General features: G+C 35.5%; 1 protein-coding gene across 9 annotated transcripts in view; it reads right to left on the bottom strand.

The window, feature by feature from the left end:
- Positions 1-20,356, bottom strand: part of LOC110034572 (MAG2-interacting protein 2) — a 70,020-nt gene extending 49,664 nt beyond the window's left edge. Inside the window, exons 1-8 of one of the 9 annotated variants that reach the window (XM_020738825.1) lie at positions 20,009-20,356; positions 19,040-19,386; positions 18,904-18,952; positions 18,400-18,573; positions 17,085-17,289; positions 16,710-16,924; positions 15,644-16,601; positions 13,730-14,972 (exon numbers count right to left, since the gene is read on the bottom strand). In XM_020738825.1, coding sequence (XP_020594484.1) covers positions 13,730-14,972; positions 15,644-16,601; positions 16,710-16,924; positions 17,085-17,289; positions 18,400-18,573; positions 18,904-18,952; positions 19,040-19,135 — 2,940 coding nt within the window. In that variant the 5' untranslated portion in view covers positions 19,136-19,386; positions 20,009-20,356. Of the gene's footprint in view, positions 1-13,729; positions 14,973-15,643; positions 16,602-16,709; positions 16,925-17,084; positions 17,290-18,399; positions 18,574-18,903; positions 18,955-19,039; positions 19,387-20,008 lie in introns of those variants that run through there. The other 8 variants (XM_020738845.1, XM_020738849.1, XM_020738833.1 and 5 more) reach the window with 8 other exon arrangements.
- Positions 20,357-20,740: the final 384 nt, after the last annotated feature.

Genomic DNA, 20,740 nt, shown 5'->3' with positions numbered 1-20,740 from the left:
GACTCTCCGAATTGCGAAGCTGGTGCGCGCATGAGTGCGAATTGTGCAGAAGGTCACCCTAAGGCTCGGGAAGGTCCTATAGGAATCCATTTTGGGTTTCCTCATGTCGGTTTCATCCTTCTAAGTGTTAGAAGTCGATACCGCACACGCGAAACTCCAAAAGAGGACGGAAATAGGTCGAACTAAAACGAGGCGGGCACCACTTCTAAGGTGCTAAGATAGTCGCAGGAAGACCCCTAAGGCTAGATCCTAATTCCTACGAGAAATACTAGACCTCACGAAAATTGAGGTCAACAGCAGGCAACTCTTTTTGTGATGAGTTTAACTTTAATTATAGAGACCAGGGGAGTTTTAGGTATTTTTTTAAAATAAACTTTAATGGATCTCTAGATATGTGACATTCTAACATCGATGGTCCAAACTTGAATAGATCAGAACCTTAATCCTAGACTAGGACAAAAAGATAAGACAATTGAATAGTTAAAAAAACTTATAATTCATAACATGAGCCAAGTTAAGACAATAAATAAGAGTTTTTTTAACATAAAAGTTAATATCATTCAAATTTAAGCAAAAATAAATATGTATCAAATAAAATAATTAGATATTTAAAAAATTTAGAAAAAAAGGACCCATGCGAAAAGTAAGAACTAAGTTAGGGTTCATGAGAAAATCTCAAAATTGCTTGGCCTAAGCAGAAAGTTTCAAAAAAGCAAACTTATGTTAAGCATGATCTAAATCTCAGAAGCTTGCATAATATGAGACCTTTATTTAAAACTTGAACACAAAAATCATGTCTATCAAGTTTCATTGATAGGCGGGCAAGCAGAATTAGCAAATTTAATGAAATGATTCTTTTAAACATTCTTTTAAAGTTTTAGCAAGCCTTAGCATAAACTTCCAAACAAAAGATTCTTATTTTAATTAAAGATATTGAAGTCCGAAAAAAAAGGATGCTACTTGATTGATCACGTGGCCTAGAATCATTGCAAAAGGAATTTTCGCAACCCCTTGGTTCAATAAACTTTTATTTCTTTGATTGAATTTTATATATTAATGATTCCCCAAAAAAGTTATTTAGTGTGTAGAGTAATACCAACTATTATGCATGAGAAGAAAAAGGTTGAATAGCCCACAATTTATAAGGTTTATAGCCCTTATACATATTTTGGTAAAATCTCTATATGATTAGTTTTTTTTTTTCCTTATTTGACTTTCCTAAAGCAGTTTTTCCTGATAAAACATATTTAGTGGTGCTGAGTTGCAAGATCAGAGGTCACCACAAATCAAAAAAATAAAGTGAGTATAGCAATACTTAATTTTAAAGCATCTTATGATTTTATAATAGCTAACTTCAACTTAAAAAACAAAAGGAATACTTAGGGTCTGTTGGGAGCAGTTGTAGCTATTTGAATAAGCAGCTGTGAAGCTGCTGAAGAAAAATCTATTATTTAAAAAGTTATGATGGCTATTACAAAGATTTTTTTATGAAAAAAGTCAGACCGAAGCTTTCTGGTGTCGGTCAAATTTTTTTTATTTCAAAAATAATTTTGAAATTTAATTTAATATAAGAAGTATATAGTTTGGGTTTTGAAAAAAGTATGTTTCAATTTTCAAAAAATGAGACCAAATGGATCTCATTAGTCTAATAGTTTACATAATCGTGTCTGATACCGCGAATACTACACCTTCCTGAAAGATAAGTGTATACCTCTGCGATGGACCCAATCCTGAAAACTAAGAGATTTGTGACATCTGTTTGGCCTGCGAACTTTTATGTATGACCGACAAGTTCCCCTACATTATAGAAAGATTCAGTATGGTTTATCTGACCTGGGTTCCAAGTTTCCTATAGAGACAAGCTCCTATAGTTAATTACATCTCAAATGACGGGGTCACTTGAGAAAACTCTCGATGATAATCAGAGGTACTAGTTTTTAAGAAATTAAAGTTTAAGTTTTCACGATAGGACGTGGAAAATGAAGTGGAAGTGACTCAAATAAGAACAGTTATTTTCACGAGTCGGAAAGAATGAAAAGATAGTGGATGTCACAGATCCCGAGGAGAAACCTTAGTGACTTTCCAAACTATCGAAATGTGTGACTGTGTTTTAAAGATGATGTTATTCAAATGTTCAATTCTTCCTCTTCCAATTTTATTAGTTGGGACTTACATTTGCATAATATTCAATTATGTAGATAGCCCGTAGAGATAGGATGGTTTACGTCGTACCACACGACAACCTCGGAACCTAAGGCGAGTTAGGATTACACTGTACAACATGGTTGCACAGGTGCCTAAAGAGAGTGTCAGGATTTACGCTGTGCTAGACGAATTACCTCGAAGTCCTATGGTTTGTTGTTTAAACTAAGGAAAGATTTGTTGTTGTAGACTCGTTTGCTCACTTGAAAATGTTCTTCTGCAACTCCTCTTCGTGCTTCCCACGATGTATACTTCAAGCTCCTCGTTGAAGTAGCAGTCCTAAAGTCTAAGTTTCAAAAGGTTTTATCAGGTGCGTTTAAGTGACAAGTTTTGTTATTATTCAAGTATCATGAGGGGTTAAAGTTGATTAGAGCGGCACCGATTATGATCTCACGGTTCCTTCATTCCAGCATCACTATTTTCTTTAGAATTTACTTAATCTAAAGGAGTTACTAGGCTCATTTTGATCGAAGAATTCATAGACCGAAGAATTCACGTTAGCAACCGTGGGTTACCTCATCTGAGAGATTCTCGTAAATCCAAAAGGATAAATTATTATGATTGCGTTGCTTTTTTATTATTATTTATTTATTTTATTCATTTTATCTTATTGAGTGGTTTGGAGAGATCTCACCGATGCGAAGTTTGATGTCTCATTCATTTGTTCTAGGGGTAGCTCCTGGATCATTTAATGCTTCGACCACGTCCGAATTTACCACGCAAAGGCACACCAAGAAGTTGGAATAAGAAGACAACTCATTCAATTTGAGTATATGAAACGTATGATTGAAATTGTGGAGGTTCAAATTGATTTGAATTACATAATATTATTCAAGCCTCCACTCTACTCAACCCCGAGGTGTTTACATGTCTCACTCCTAAACTTTTCCTTAAATTCATGTCATCTAAATCTTTCAAATTACATCAAGAATATCCCTGTTTTAACTTTTAAAAGTGAAACACAACTTTTTGAAAATGAAATACAGTTTTTCAAGCAAAGTTAAAGTGGCATATGTGTAAATATTGAAGTTTAAGTGTTCGATATGCATATACATAGAGATAGAGTCGTATGTATGTAAATCTTCCAAAATTGAATCAACCCTTATTCCGCTCATCCTCAAAATGGCCCTCTCTCTCTCTCTCTCTCTCTCTCTCTCTTATCAATCCCACCGCCTTTTAACAACTTTACCTCATTATCAAGTTACATTATAGTCAAAGATTTGTCGTCACGTATTTTCTATGGGAAATCAACGTTGCAACCATTTTGCATATTGATCTGATTTGGAAAGATTTCTCAATCAATTTAACCAGCTATGTAGGATTGCCAATTCTAAAGTCTGAGAAAGATCTATTTTATTTTAAGTGTGGCACCAGATTGTAATCTTGATGGGGTTCCTCACATACAATTCTAAGGGTTATTTTCAAAGCAGTCTGTAGTTCATGAAAAACAGGCCCTCCATAATTCTCTTTATTTCAGCATAGGCAATGCAATTTTTATTTATTCTTTGGCTTTAGTGTAATCTTCAACGAGTAAATTCGCTGTGTTTGTGTGACTATAAATACATTTATATATATATATATATTATTTTTAACTTTTTTTGAAAAGCCCAACGGCTGATTTTATTGAAATAGAAAAGATACATAAAGGTTGTATGAGAGGGTCCAATAGAAGCACCCTACCCATACGATACCCAGTACAGTACTGCCCAACAAAAAGATACAGATAAACTCAAAAAATTTAAAACATGTAGAACAAGTAGCTAGGAACGAGCTAGTTTAGTCATGTCACTTCCTCTGGTTTTATGAGCGGAGCCAGATAACAAACTTTGAAGTGTCGTGTCATTACCAGAAATAACCAAAGAAATAACCAAAAGAAATAACCAAAGTATCATCCATTAAGTTTCCATGTTGGAGTGTGCCCCCAGCATTCTTCTTCCACCGAGAAGTATAAACCTGTCATTCTTCCTCTGAAGACTGACTCATGTGATCTTCGGTCTGATTAGATATTAGAGCCGCAATAGAAGAAAAGACGGTCGTTGTCACAGCGATAGGTTTCAGTGTATGTGAAATGTGAATTTTCACATTTGCATCTGATGCTTCCTGAATAGGAGCTGTGGGGCTATCCTGACTTTCGATCCGAACATTATCCCTTACAGTATGGTCAGGAGAAGGGTTCTCAAAGGCAGACACTATTTCCTGTCTTGTGGTGATTCCCTCCTCAAGTTGGTTGTCATCAGGTTTGTTAAGAGCGTGTTCAGGCACGTGGGGTGCACTAACAGCATGTCCCTGCTTTTGACTATTGGTTCTCAACTGTGGGTGCAATCTGAAATATTTTTTCTTGCGGATGTCCAAACATCTTGTCGTGCTTGCAGTAGTAAGGTTTTTGTTCCATAATGATTTTTTGTCAATAACCATTATGAGCAGAGTCAAGCCAGACTTCTTCTACATTTAGTAATTTAATATCTCTTTCAATCAAAATCCTTGCAACAGATGGCCTTGAGAAACAAACTGTAGATGTGTCTACCTGCAAAGGTTTTCTAAGGATAGACCCAATTGCATATAAAATTGGATGGTCAAAGAATTGAAGCTTGAGTTCAGGTAATAAGAATCAGATAGGCGCAATTGGGAGTTCTTGATTGGGATCAAAATCAAGGGTCCATTTGAGCAATTTCTTATGATTGCCCTCGATTGTGATGAATTTCTTTGAGAAAATCTTTGTGTAATCTTCTTCTATGCTCAGTTGTATCATAACATGTCTCCTGTCAAAAAGACCCATCTGTCAAGCCCCAACTAATTTAAAATCTTCAAAAACCTTCCTGATAATCTCCATCTTAGGGCAACCTAATTGGAACTTTCCAAATAGTTAAAATTTGTATTTTCCTTCACGAGTGGAATTTCAACGTCAGAGAAGAAAAGTGTTAGTTTGCCAGCCAAATAGTTAAAATTTGTATTTTCCTTCACGAGTGAAATTTCAACGTCAGAGAAGAAAAGTGTTGGTTTGCCAGCATTTTCTCTACTTTTTTTAATGAGATTGCAATCTCCATGTCCTACAACAAAACCATGGTACATCTGCGGGAACATCGGACTATCTACAAGTTGGAAATGGGAGCTGCGTTTGTGAACCATTGTAGCATCGGAGGCGGAATTATCACCAGCGAGGGCGGCGTAGAAAAGCCCTGAGGTCATTAACATGCTTCACACAAGCACAAGAGGAGCAAACAGCTGGCGCAGCTTGCCGACTGCCACCGACAAAAGGGACTCGAGCAAAACAGTCGAGCGGCTTTGACGTAGCAAAAGCTGACACGAGAAAATAGAGAGACAACCTTGTATCAAACAGAGCACAGAGGCGAGCTCCAAATGACGCGACACGAGTCCAGAAGACGACGCGAGCTCTGGATGGCGACGAAATCAAACCGCAGCAGACGCGACGACCTCGTATCAAATGGAGCAGAAGACACGAGCTCCAGAAGACGTGACGCGAGCTCCAGAAGGCGACGCAAGCTCCGGATGATGACGATGCGCCCCCTTCTTCTTCGAGCACGACGAATCGATTGACGGAGGAGAAAATCAATAGGGACGCTCGGTTTCTCCATCGGGCGAAACCCTAGCGAACGAAAGAGCCATCCTAAGAAACCAATATTTAGTTTTGCTTTCTGGGTGAATCTGATATGAGTGAATTAAATCTCTGTTTCACCTACCACCCAGAACAAATTATAACCCTTCAACCAGTTATGGTTTATCGATATTAAGTTTTCCAAATTATGGACCTTATGGGTACACCCACGAAATTAAACAAAAACCTTGGAAAGTTGAAGGGGTGTTTACATACATATCAAACATTATTATGTAAATACATGTCTAACAGTTAATCTTTGTTCTCGACATTTATACCACCCAAATATTTCATATAACATAAAAAAAATATTTAAAACTAAAAAAAACTGAATACGCCTTTTTTCTATGTAGATAAGGAAAAAATATTACATCAGTACTACGCACGTAGAGTAACGTGTGTAGCCAATGAAATCATGTCACGACACCCCACACGACAGGAAAAAAACAGCGCGGTAACACAGGGAATATTCTCCCTGCGTTATTCATGTGTTATTGTGTATTATTCATGTGTTACTGATGTGTTATTATGTTATTATAATACCAAAAATATTCTCATGACACAATAACACATGAATAACACACAATAACACCAGAATAACACGGGGGAATATTCTCAACAGAGAAAAAAAATGATGCGATAACACGGGGGAATATTCTCCCCCATGTTATTCATGTGTTATTGTGTGTTATTCATATGTTATTGATGTGTTATTGTATTATTATAACACCAGGAATATTCCCGGAACACAATAACATATGAATAATACACAATAACACATGAATAACATGGGGGAATATTCCCCGTGTTACCGCGCCATTTTTTTTCTGTCGCGTGGGGTGTCGTGGCGTGATTTCTTTGGCTACGCACGGTACTCTACGTGCGTAGTACTGATGTATTCTTTTTCCATAGATAAGGGGGCATTTCATCAAATGGCTGATATGTGACCCAAACTATGAAATAAAATGTGGAACAATCATGAAATTTATCATTGAACACATCCCATACATACATGAAACTATGTAAGCACAAGTTTATTACCCTTATAGAGCACATGTATGTACATATATCAACAAAATCCGAACATATGCTGATTTATGAATATCTTAATGCTCGTTCTTATTTTGAGAGGTGAGACGAAAATGTTCACTTTATTACCTCCAAAAGCTGAAGTGTCTCTTTTTGCGGCTTTGATGTCGATTCAGTATTGATGTACTTGGCATCAACAGTCTTCAATTTTAGCTCTCTGTTCACCGCGATCTCGTTGTTTCCTCCTTGCTAACGACAACTGCAATTCTCTGAAAATTGTGGAATTGAAAGCAGAGAAGCAAGTGAACAGGTTCAGTGCAGAGTGGGGGGTGAGGGCTTCGACGTGAGGAGAGGCGAGCGAGGAAGAGGGGAGCGGAAGGAAGGGGGAGGTCGAATATTTTGGTCCAGAGGGGAAGGAATCAAGTGGGAGAGGAAGGTGAGGGCTTCGGTGCAGAGAGGCGAAGCGAGCGGGAGGAAAAAAGAGGCGAATGCTTCCAGTGCAAAGAGGAGAGAAAGATCGAGCGATAGAGGGAGGCGAGGTCAATCGGCGTGAAGCAAAGGGAGCTCATAATCTGGTTCTGAGAAAAGGGGAGGCTGAATGGGATATGGTCGCGATGGAGAAGGGGAGGCGAAGCAAGCGAGGGTTCCTGGGAGAACGGAATCTGTCGAGAGAAGGGGAAGACGAAGCAGGTGTGGGGTGAGCGGGATCTGTCGGGAGAGGGGGAGGCGAAAAAGGCGTGGGTTTCAGTGTGAGGAGAAGAGCGGAATTTGGTCGCGAGAAGGGAGGGAGGTCGAACCAGTTGAGTTCGGGATTTCGGTGCAGGGCCTCTGTTGAGAGGAAGAGAGGAGGCGAGCAGGGCTTCGATGCAGAGAGGAGGAGAGTGGGCTCGGCGCAGAGAAGAGGAGGTTTCTTTGGCTTCGATCGAGCGAGGAAGAAGCAGGTGGGATGGGGATCGAGGGGCCAAATTCTTAAAGGCAGAAGGAGTCGAATGGGGCTTTCGGTGTCTTCTTCGTGAGGAAGGCGAATGAGTAGAGTAGACTTCAATGCAGAGGGGAGAAGCCAAAATTCGGTGCGGGGATGAGAGTCATATGATTTTGCAAACCCGGATTTCAAAAGCAAATGTCACGAGAGGGAGGCTGAGCGGGTAATTGAATGGTTTTCAATCAGGTTCCAGGCTGAAGTGGAAGGTCATAATATGCAATTAAATTCAATTTGGGAGAAACTGTGCAGTTAATTTGAAATTTGAACTTTCAAATTGTGAATTACGTTCGTGAATCGACCTGGAATAACTGACCCATGTTCAGCCCAAATCAGGACCTGGGTTGAGCCTAGACTCGCTTCTTTTAGTTAAATATTCACACGCATCAACTTTCATGTTGTTCGCCCGCACGTTGAACCATAGCAATATGAGTGTATTTCCTAGCTAAAGTCGATGTTTCGGACGTGTCTGCGCGGTCTGTTTCGTCATACGCGTCCGGATGAGTTCTCTGATGGTCATGTCAATTCAAGTCAACATCGTGCGTGGTGCAGTGAGTCCATAAATTGTTGCGTTCTCGGTGTTCGAGTCATAAATGTTTTACTTAAGGCCTCTTAAATCCCGTGAGAACTCATTTTCGGACCCCCTACATGTTAGCCCTTAGCCCTTACAAGTAAGATTTGAGTGCTTAGGACTCTACTCATGCGAGCTCTTCACAAAAATGAGTCGAGAAGTGGTTCAAAGTTTTATGGGAGGTGGACTCCATTACTGGTCCCCTAAGATGGTCAATAAAGAACTCAAAGCCAGATCTAAGAGTAGGAGACTAAAACCTCACTGAAAATAAGGTCAACATCTAGCAGCTACAGCAAGTAGTCAGATCTGGTGAGAAAACACGGGTTTTAACTGTAGATTTTTGAGAACGCGGGCAAAATGCAATTTTGTCAAACAAGAAAAACAGTGGTGTGGTGTTGCGTCGTCACCGCACTGCGGCCCCAAACTCACCCTTAATTATTTATAAATGTGAAGTTTGTCAAATCATAAATAGATTTCAATCACCAAATCATAAATAGATTTCTTATTACTCCAAAGAAAAAAACTCTTCTAGTAAATATTATAAGATTCTAAAAGAAAATTTAACACACAATGCAGAGTTGTAATCATTGTGATAGGAACCAAAAGAGTTTTCCACAAAATTACGGCAACCAAATATTTTATTTCAATAACATCAAACAACACAACTCAAATACATAAAAGACAAGCCCTTAAAATTCAAGATGTAGGCAATTTCTCCCAAACCCTAACTCTAAAATTTCATACAACAATCACATGCATACCATAACCCTAACATATTAAACCATATTTATACTCCAAAACAATAACTAACAAAAGACTAAATTGTCATTTTAGCCTTGCACCTAAAATAAGTCTTCAAATTATCCGGCGGGCTCAGGCTCGGGCTCGGAAAACGTTGTAGATGTCAGTCTAAAACATTGTTCCCTTAATGGAATTATTTGAAATGTATCATTTGATGTACTTATTTTATCATTATGCCTATGTGCATCATATCCTATTAAATTATCAATTGCTCACATGAATGATTATTATAAAAAAATTTGAAGAAGCTTCATCTTAACTATAGCAAAGATGGGTTTTGCTGCAGATTTTAAAAAAATATATATGGAACATAAACAGAGTGATAAGGCCATGTTAAGTCAAAATTCAAAATGATTTTCTCCCAAAAATATTAAAAAATTAACTAGAATAGCATGGCCAGTCATGACTTAGGACAAATGCATACAGCTCAAAAATTCACCAATTCTAAGGCATCAATCTAACTTTATACCATTAAACGGTCTACAAATGCTATGGATTCTTCCTTTTTTTTTTCACCTGCTCCTAATTTCACATTTAATTTATTAACTGCACATTTCTCATATGGATCTAGTTCCTCGTGTTACTATTAGTGATAAAAATATATAATTTTGTCCAGTACTAATTGTGCTCGAAAGCACTTAGTGTGATGAAGCAATCTTATATTTGATGATTTATGGATTTCTCCATAATTTCAAATAATGCTCAAATATGTTAGATGAATATCAAATGAATAGGTCTTACAGAGAGATTTTTCCAGTCTATACAGAATTGATGCTAACTCATAAGCTATCATAAATAAAAACACGAACTACTAGCACTTCACCAATCATTCTATTTGAATTTCGTATTTTTTTATTTTTAAAGTTGATTTTTTTTTAATCTATTAGCAAGAGGAGTAAAATTTTATTTTCACAAGTCTTTTAGGTTATATTACTCTTAAGTTTGCTATTCATGCGGTAGTTGGGTCTCTTGGAGTTTGCTATCTTATCCCAATCTAGGTGTCTCTATTTCCAGCATTTATAGTTTCCTTGCCTCTTGAGATAATTCCTGCAACTCCTTTGTAGTTTTTTAATATAGCTATTAAGGGACTTCAATTGCAACTATCTTGTAAAGGTTATATGAAAGCATAAACAATCTTTGGACCTTGGAGTGAATTTCATGGGTAAAGTAGTTTTTGCGGTCCGCATATTCCAATGAACCAATAAATATGTTGCAACTAAGATCGTTTCTCAGATTCAAACTTGAAAATTCCATTGTGGTTTCTTCAATCCTATTGTACTTTCGAAGAATACCACCAAAGCGTATCCTAAGGCATGCAAAAAAAAATATTTCATGTCTTAATAAAAATTACTTCAAGATGTTCTTCTCCTTCATATGTTTGATTCATCACTAATGTGCGAGCCGTGAGAAATTTGGGATAACCTGATTCTTCAGTGGCATTTTCTTCTTTCTTCTGTTCATTATTTTTGTGGTACTTATACTACCTCTTTTTTTTAATTGGTTGAAATTGCAGTCATTTTTTGTCAATTCTAATATTTTTTTTTCTTTTTTTTCATCAAATTTAAATATTTTAAATAACTTTCATGATCCTTCACTTGTTTTGCTAAGTTTTAAATAATGGTTAACATCTTCTTAGAGAATTGCATTTTATTTACAAATAAGTAAGCAATAATTATTTAAAGATTACTGGCTTGTTTTTTTTGCTAGAATTACATTTTATTGCATTAGTTTGATTGCATCTAGATCTACATTGCAGGGTATTTCATAGAATCTCTGGAACTTAAAACATCCAACATCATATCATATTCCATATAGTGGCTAATATAAATGAAACGCAACATTCTACATTTTAGTAGAAATTATTTGTTAAATGGTGTCTTCATCGGACTGAATAATATAGCAATATATTTTTTATTAAATTTAAAAAAAAGATTAGGTTTCCTTTTAAATATAAAAATTTTACATGTTACTTTTAAGCTTCAATTTGAGATCATGCATTTCAATCAATACACTTCTACATATTTTTCGTCTCTCACAAAAAAAAATACAATTTTCTAAAGATGCCTTTAGTTATGGTGTGTAGTTATTATATTGTTTAATGGACAACAAAACTACAGTCAGCAATAAATAGCTGCATGATTTACTCTACGAGTGTGTTGCTTAGTGTTCTAAGGCAATAGAGATGCACATGTAGTAGCATAGCGCTTATTTTCTTATACAAATCAAAATTTTGATATTTTGTGTTGTTATTATATTGTGCTATGAAAAACAAAACTATTGTCAGACAATAAATATATGTATGATTTATTCTATGAGTGTGCTGTCTATTGTTTTAAGGCAATAGAGATGAATGTAGCATAGTGTTTCCCTTATACAAATCAAAATTTTGATACTTTATGTTTCATAAAAGCACTCCAAATCAAAGCCTAATTCAGAAACTCCATAATGTTTTTTCTTCAGCAATCAACCTCACTATTTAGACCTTAAAACTAAATGATCCATCTTTAAAATTTATTTGAGAGCTGCTAACTTAATAGGATACAATAGTTTCATTTTTTTCTCTAATTTTTATTATACTTGAACTTAATAAGAAACTATTTTATGTGAATTTAATCTTATAATACTTTAGGCGCACAGCATTAAAAAATTTCAAAGATTTGCAAAGAGGGTAGTATTAAACATATTTTATGTGAAATTATTCGTATCGTAGTTTAGGAACATAGTCTTCAACAATTTCAAAAATTTACAGAGAGGGTAGCAAGCAACACCAAAATTATAATTCTTGATGACTTTTGCAGCGGACTAATTACTAGGTGTGTAAAGAAATATACAAAAACAGCAAAAACAAGAAAAACTAAACATAAAAATTCAACCTAGCTAAATTTTTTAAGGTTCGAAATGAAAAGATGTTAATCAAAGATGACATAATTCTGCAAACAGCTAAAAGAGAGTGTAAAGGAAAATTTTTTATGAAAAATTTTCAAAATAAATACAATCATGAATTACTTTCAGATGTTGATTCAACAAAATCAAGTTAATTTAACTTTGAAAAAAATATTTAAAATATTAGTTAAAATTATGAGGGCAATAATTATCACCTTCTCATTTTTAGTCGTATCAAAAAAGATGGATGATCCAGTGACATGAGAATTGACACACTAGACATGCAGAAAAAATTTGTCTCATAATTATACTCGAGCTCTTAAAGATGTTTATGATGAGTAATGAACAGTGCTACGATTATTTATGGAGTAACTGTAAAAGTTTAAATCAAAATAAAATTACATCAAGATCTGTATGTTTGTAAGATTTCACATTGATAATAGTCATGCAATAAAAAATAACCAAACAGGGTGTCTTAGTTATCACCGATACAATTCAAACATGCAAGACCACTTTTAAAGTAGTAAAAAAAGTTGTAAGTATGGACTTAACTTCAAAAAATAAAAGACTTAAAATTAACAAAATATGTATTGAGTGCATAATAAATAATGGTAGTAAATGTGCATTCAATCAATCTATAATGCTAGTATATCAAGTAATATATAAATATTATGAATTTCAATACCTTGGATCTATCATACATCATATGAAGAATAAATTTAAGAGTTTAAATTGGGTAATTAAAGGAAGAAGCGTCTCAACATGTAATGTAATAGGAAAATATCATAGAGATTTGAAACTAGATTTATAAACTTATAATTAGACTGCCTGTGAAATATATTCTAATAGTTGGGTAGCAAAGAAGCCATTAATAATCTGTTGAGTATGACGGAAAAAGAATATTAAGATGCATATGTGACAAAAATAAAAATTATAATTTTGAAATGAATAAAAAAGAGAGTTAGGGTGGTGTTATTTTAAAATAAAGTAAGAAAAAGGGAGTGGGAGTTCAGCACATTTGGGAAGATACAATAAAGGGTTAAAAAAGCACCACTAGACTGTGTAGACTGCAAAAAAAAATGTAGATCATTTGATGACATGACTAAAGTGCAAAAAAAACATTTTCAAAATATTGTTACCATCTCCAACAGCATTTCTTAGGGATGAATAGAAAATGAGGATTCAAAGCGGACCCACCAAGTAAGATAAGAATTATGATCATGAATCCTACAAATATTAATTATATACTAAATCAATGCATTTTTATCAAAAGAAATATGCAAAAAAAGATCATTTTGCACAGGCATTTTGATGCTTTCGATGTTGATCATACCCTTGCTTGTGATTCTAATCTTTATCTGCTTGTAGAAGAAATAAAATGAGTTAAAACACACATGTCCAATGCCTGGTTTGCACATTTCAAAAATGTTTGCAAGTACGGTTCCATTATATTGGGATATAAATAAATGATTGAAATTATAGATAATTACTTTAAAAGAGATGGAGACATGTAGCAAATTTCTTGATGAAATTTCTACTCATCCTTTTTTCTTCTAGCTCCTTTTTAGAGGCGGGCACAGAACAAACCAATACCAAATGCAGTGTCCGATCATAAAGTATTAAAAAGAACTTATTTTAGGAAATATCAAACCTGATAATATGCCAACAATCTTCCAACTTCAACATGACCTTCGGCAGTTTTTATCCTCTTCTCAAGTTTCTCATCAACCATAGAAGAAATCACCTGACCCATGCCTCCAGAATTATGTTGTCCAGAGTCTTCCTCATGCAAATTTAATGGATTAGGTTGCCTGACAGACTTTGAAAGGTGACTTCTTATGTAAGAAAATCTTGGAGTCCCAGAACCTAGATTGTCGTACTTTGGAGTAATATCCTTCAAAGTTTTTTCTCTTAAAGATTTGCGTGGAAGTTTTGACAAGATGGATGCCATCACATTCCACTGATCTGTAAGAGTGCACAAATATATACATTCTAATGCTGTTTCTGCTGCTTCATTTTCATCCTTAAAAAGTCCACAAACTGAAACTGGGGTTTCTTGACATCCATTTTCAATGACTTTTAAGCAAGTATCTAGCCTGTTACCAGATGCAATCTCCTTCATCCATCTAACCAAGAAGGAATCACTTTGTTCACAACGCACGAAACCAATCACATCATTCTTTTGTTCTATGGAATCTACCTGCTCAGAGTGAAAACGCTTTTGCATAAATGGAATAGCTTTTTCTTGCAAAGTTTCTACTACAGAATCCACTGTAAACCCCTTCAGAAGCATTTTAAACTTTTCATAGTCTGGCAATTGTTCCCACTCAACAAGGCCCATCCTCAAATCTTCAGAACTTCCATCAGCATAGCTAAGATGATGTAAATATGTGATATCCTCAAGGAATAGTTGCAACTCTAAAATGTCTTTGTGACATGCAAACTCAACTAAGGCGAGACAGTTTTCAAGCTGGCCACTCAGGGAATCAATATCCTTTGCCCTATTAGCATACCAATCAACAAGTTTGGCACTTGATGGCCAAACAAAACCTCCTGCAAGCTTTAAGATATTTTCAGTCCTCGCTTGTATAAGCTTCTCAGACCCATCAGGCATTTTATCAATCAAGCACATCATTCGTTCACACTCAACCCAATCACTCTCCCTTAAAGATACGGTAGCTGGTGGACTCTTTCCAGGAAGGAGCTGAGAATATGACTGAACTGGGACAGTTTCAGGGATTGCAGACAAAATATGTAACATATCTTCTGAAAGAGAATAAGGATGACGCTTGAAAAGCAAGTTAAGAGCACCAATTTTTCCATTTTCTGCAAGATTAACTGCAACATTTGCAACCGGAACAGCACGAAAATTGCTATATTCCTTTGGTGAAAACCTGAATTAAATTTTGAAAAGAATGACCTCATAAAATAAAGATAGTAAGCTCATATGTATATACAAAAACAATATCTCTAGCATATTCATGTGCAAGCTTATTCGAAGAATCAGCTTCATAACTTTATATAAACAACAAAAAATGCATATGTCTGGACAAAATAAGTTATCCCAGCTTTTAAAGAGCCAACCAAGGAGAGCAAAAAAAAAAGCCCATGCGTCTTCATCAAAAATCATTAAATTCTAGTGATGCACTGTGACCGTCTAAGCAAACATGGTTTCTACATATGTTCAATGTTTAAGTTGATACATAAGTTCATAGAAAACTTTAAATTGTTATTAAAAAGGTCATCAAATTGGCAGAACAGCTTCATCTTTACATTAAAAGAGAGCCTCTGAAAAGTAATCAGAAAGTAAATATTTTAAAACAGCACATTTAGCTTTAAAACTAACATCAAAAATGAAAATTTAAAACATATTCCACTAAATATAAGACCTTTAGGAATGAAACTTCAACGAGCTACAAAGCCCATGTTCTGGGGATGATGCAAAGAAGTTACATTTCATCAATGCAAAATAATGTTCTGCTAAATTAAGACTATTTTAAGATTGAAAAACATGATAACTAACATATAGTTCCAAACTCATGACAACCTTAAGAATGCTACGCACCTTCCCATATTTATCCCTACAAACGTATCCAATTTGTCTTTGTATTGCAGCAACTGAAGTCTAGCAACCCAAAAATCCCAAAGTAAGCATGATTCTTCATTATTAAAGTTTGAAAATATGTAGTCCTCAGTTATATGAATCCCGTAAGAAAGCAAAGCCTTCACTGCACCTTCTGTTGGTCCAACTTTGTCTACACACTCAGACAATGCAAACATCCGATCACTGACTTTGGATAAAAACATATCCACATCTTGGATTCCATAACAAGAACTTAACCACTGTGCTTTAAATACTTCATCTCTATCCAGACCATGACGATCGGCAAACTCCAAAGCAGAATGATATTGTTGCTTACGGATAAGAACGCTATACATTTCTGTGGCAGATCTTCCAGAAATTGATAACAGGCTCCAGTGTAGTTTGGAATTATTAAGTTGGTTTATGCATAAAGCTTTTTTACTGGCAGTCTGCTCAGGCTCTGATAGTCTTCCCACAGAAGATCTTACCTCCAAAACAAAAACATGCCCTTGAATGTACTTAAGCCTTTCAATGACAGGCATACAAAAATGTGGACCCTCCTTTAGAATAGTATTATTATTTATAACATCAAACATGGTAAAATAGCCCCTGCTGTTTAGAAGAATCAAAACATGATCAGTCCACCAACATATGTCAATAATATCCTTTTGCTTCACCTTATCAAAACATTGTGAGTGCTGCCTCTCAGAAACGCATAGAACAGAAATAGTATCTGAATCAATTCGAAAAACATCTATGCAGCCAGTCAAGTCAAGAGTTGCAATAAATTCTCCCTGTGGTGAGATGGACACTTTTGATGACTTTAGAGAAATTTGGTGATCTTTAGGAGAAGAAAATAGGCCTTCAAACTGAGCACTACAAAACACCAACTCTAGGTCTAAATTTGTGGCCATCCGCAATAAATAAAGAGAATATAAACCTGCAAAAGCAAGACAAGGGCATTCAGGTCACAAAAAAAATCAAGATTTGGCAGTCAAGTATAGCTGATAACACGAAAACAAAATTTACAGAAATTTTGATAGGTTACCAGATATGCATTGGGATTTTTCTGAGGCTTTAAAAGCATCAACTAAGACAATCAGAGATAGATCTGGACAGTAGTCAAGACATGATATATTGCAAGGCATTTTGTCTTTGAATGGATTATTTAAGATGGGAATGGGGAAGATACTTGCTCTGGGTTCTTCAGAAACCTCAAAAGAATGAACCAAACCATCTGCAGTAAAAATGCCGAAGGCATTCCTAAGAGGAAGCATATTAGAGCTTGTTTTTCTTTTAAGAAAGTAAAACAGAAGAGAAATGCAATGAGTTGACTGCAAATAATAGATACAAACGCATAAGATTCCTTATCCAAATTAAAAAGGAAAATGAAAAGCTTAAAATGCAAAACATTGCAACTTACATGTAAGACTTTTGGGATTTGCCATTATCTAGCACAACCAAGTCAATAATGGGTACATGCAATTTTAACTCATTCCTACTTGACCTCATTATTTCTTTGCCATTTGAGTTGATTAAATAAAAGGTATATGTGTCGTTGATCACACCAAGAATACCTTGAGGTTCCATCCAAGCCCCATTAGTAAAAAAAGATGATCTATCATTACCTGATTGAAAAAATTAACTATTAGACATTTTAAGATACTAGATAGGTTGTAAATGCATTAAAGGGGAACAAACTGTTAACAAGTGGTGGCATCAAATTTTATATTTCAAGAACTCAAGACAATTACAATTGCAATTTCACATTAAAAGACCACGTGATCGCTTTCAATAATTTGTTCAATGGGTTCTTCCAATAATTTGTTCCCACTTTGAGGCTTTAGCTAAGAATTGCGAACATATAAAACCTAAATAAAAAGTGGGATGCTTTATTCTAGACTTCAGAATAGGATGAAACCAATAATGTAGAAAATTCAACAACTTTGAACTAAAATTTTGCATCAAATATAATATTTCTTTGACTGGTTTTACTGAAGCTACAAGAGCAAGCACATATACTTGAATCTATTGCAGTACTTGACATATAAAATGCTTTAGTCAACACAAGGAATTTAAAATCTCAAACAGCACAAGCTGCAAAATAACAGCTAGTCACTCTAATGTTTTTTTTTCATTGGTACAGATATTTGGGATGATGGAAGTTTTATCCACTTTTTAATTTTTGAAAAATAGCAAATTTCATGCACTATACAAATTAGTTGCATTTCATAAGAAACAAATCAACTTTGCTAAATAAAACCCTAGAAAGATGATATTTTTAATTTTTTTAACTCAGACCATAGCACATAGAAGAATGACATCCGCCACAAAAAAGGACCATTTCTTTAATAAGTGCAAAATCAAGTACATCCACTAAAATTGATCGAATTGAGAAGAATGAAATATGATAAGGGTACAAAGGTACTGGAAAAACAAGCACAGATGATAATTGTTGTCATCAAAACTACCAAAGCTGCGCCTTTTAGGATATTTATACTTGAACAAGCTCAACAACAGAAAAAATTTGGATATTATAGCTGAGGTAATATTATTACAATATTTTTTTGAAGCAATATTCTCAATTAATATTTTCTATAGAATTAGAGAGTGATTTAAAGTACATGAACAACAAAGAAGACGGGCAGGAGACAAACAATACACCCAATCAAAATTGAATGCTATGATATTGTTCTTCTATTAAGGCTTTAAAATGAAATTACCAAAACTCTACTCACCATTATAAACGCCGCATGGCTCCATATAATCATCATCCTTCTGCAAAATAACAAGCTGATTTTGAAAAGCTAGAGCAACATGCTCACCATCAGAAGAAACAAAAAGTGCAATCTTTGTCGTAGACCTACTTGGTCTCCAATATTCATTCCATTTCTGTTTGAGTCGTTCAGCACCTTCAAAGAATGAAAAGTAAAATTAAAGAATAAGAACATTAGAAGATTCAAACACAGTTTAAGCATCAAAGTCCTTTTTTCCCTTTCTTTCTTCTATAATAGGTAGAGCCGAGCATTTGATGTTGCAACCAGTATTCTTTAGTCACTAAACTCTCATAGAAGTTTTTAGTAGTTGACTAACAAATGCTTTGGTCAAGAGGGTTTTTGGTACAATTCATAAATAAAAGAGTGTTCATGCAACCTTTCGCTCATAAACTAGAAAACAATCTCAGAATGTTTTCTCAAAACACACACACGCACGCACAAACAACAACAGCAACAAAAAACCACCTTGAATGGATAGATAAGACATTAAACCCCCAGCAGGCGTACGGCTTCCCTGAGTTCCAAGAAAACATACATTGTTCAATACTAATAATAAGGTCTTCAATGCTATATTTTAAACCGCACTAAAATGCAGCAATACCTCCTGTAGAGACGAATCTTGAGCGAAAACCCCTGCAGCGTGCTTGCGGGTCTCAAAGATTACCTCCTCAACCACTTCGGCTCTTCCACTTTCCATCTCCCACCTTCGTCCTAGCTACTTTCACTAGTTTCTTGAACCAAATTGACACACAGTTAAGTATCAAACATCACCGAGGATTCCCACTCCGTTTGTAGACCAATTTGGCAACTGCGTCTAATGAGAATTTTAGGAAAGATGGCGTGTCAAAGACGAGAATCATCCACTAACCGAAAGGCCAACTCGTACATTGGCAATCCGTGCTGAGGAGCGGTTTGATAGCAGAATTTAATGAGGATTTAACCTAAATCCTGCCAAACAACCAAAATGACAACTTGAATCTCATGTTTCCTCAGTTGTTGCTTTAAAGCATGGATCTAGGCTATCAACCCTGATGTGTGCTTCCAAATATGTTTGGGTAATTGAATAAAAATAACATTCTTAAGATATGATGACTTGATATGGAGAGAATTTTAGGGATTGTTTAGCATATGCGTTTAAAGTTTGAACCAAAATTTGAAAGTTAAACTTTGAATTTTAAATTTAAAAAGCAGAATTTTGAGGACATTTATTTGGAAAATTCAAATTCAAATTTGAAGAATGGAATTAAATTATGAATTCTGAATTCGCATAGATATTTTTTAAAAAGGAAATTAAGAGTTTGTTGGCATTTAGAGCTTTTTCTATTCTTATTTTTATACGAAAGTGGAGAATTTGATGTGATCGAACTGCATTAGAATTGTGCTTTATCCTCAATTCAAAGCAATATTAGTTGAACCTCGTACTTAAGCTATAGTTTAATCACATATAAAGAGATGGGGATAAAACATTAAGGAGAAATTAGTAAAGTACGATGTTGATGTAATAACACAAAAAATAATAATAATAATAATAATAAATAAATAGGAGTCGGGGTGGTTAAAAGAGATGCACCTTCTCGTAAGGGACTTATTTCATGTTGTTTGATGCTCCCCATTATTCAAATCAAGAGAGGGAAAGATTGTTCGTGCCCTAGCCGGGGAAGTAGAAGAAGTAGAAGAAGTAGAAGAAGGAAGAAGGTTCGTGCGGTTTTCCTCGTCGTGCGATACTTACTCGAGCGACGACGAAGAGGAAGGAAGGAGGATCGACTTCATGCGCAGCTACCGTTCTCGCGTGCGGTGGAAGACTAGGTTGCGTCAAGTCGCGGACGAAGGAGAAGAGGTAGGCAAGTCGAAGCCCCTGGGTTCCTCGAGTGCGAGAAGAAGAGAGGGAAGAGAAATGCGGATGTTGCTCTGTGTCAAAGTTAGACACAGACTAGGCACGTAGACTAACGTGCGTATATGCGGATGTTGCTCTGTGTCAAAGTTAGACACAGATGAGGAGAAAAGAAAAAATATTACATCAGTATTAGCCACGTAGAGTAACGTGCGTACCCAATGAAATCACGTCACAATACACTGCGCGACGCAGAAAAAAAAAATAGTGCAGTAATACCACGTCACAATACACTGCGCGACGCAGAAAAAAAAACAGTGCACGGGAATACTCTCCCCCGTGTTATTCATGTGTTATTGTGTGTTATTCATGTGTTATTGTATCCTGGGAATATTCCTGGTGTTATAATAACACAATAACACATGAATAACACATGAATAACACACAATAACACAAGAATAACACGGGAGA

Source organism: Phalaenopsis equestris, unplaced genomic scaffold (genome assembly GCF_001263595.1).
Source record: "Phalaenopsis equestris unplaced genomic scaffold, ASM126359v1 Scaffold000002, whole genome shotgun sequence".
Classification (NCBI taxonomy): Eukaryota; Viridiplantae; Streptophyta; class Magnoliopsida; order Asparagales; family Orchidaceae; genus Phalaenopsis; species Phalaenopsis equestris.
This window is presented reverse-complemented; position numbering and strand designations above follow the sequence as displayed.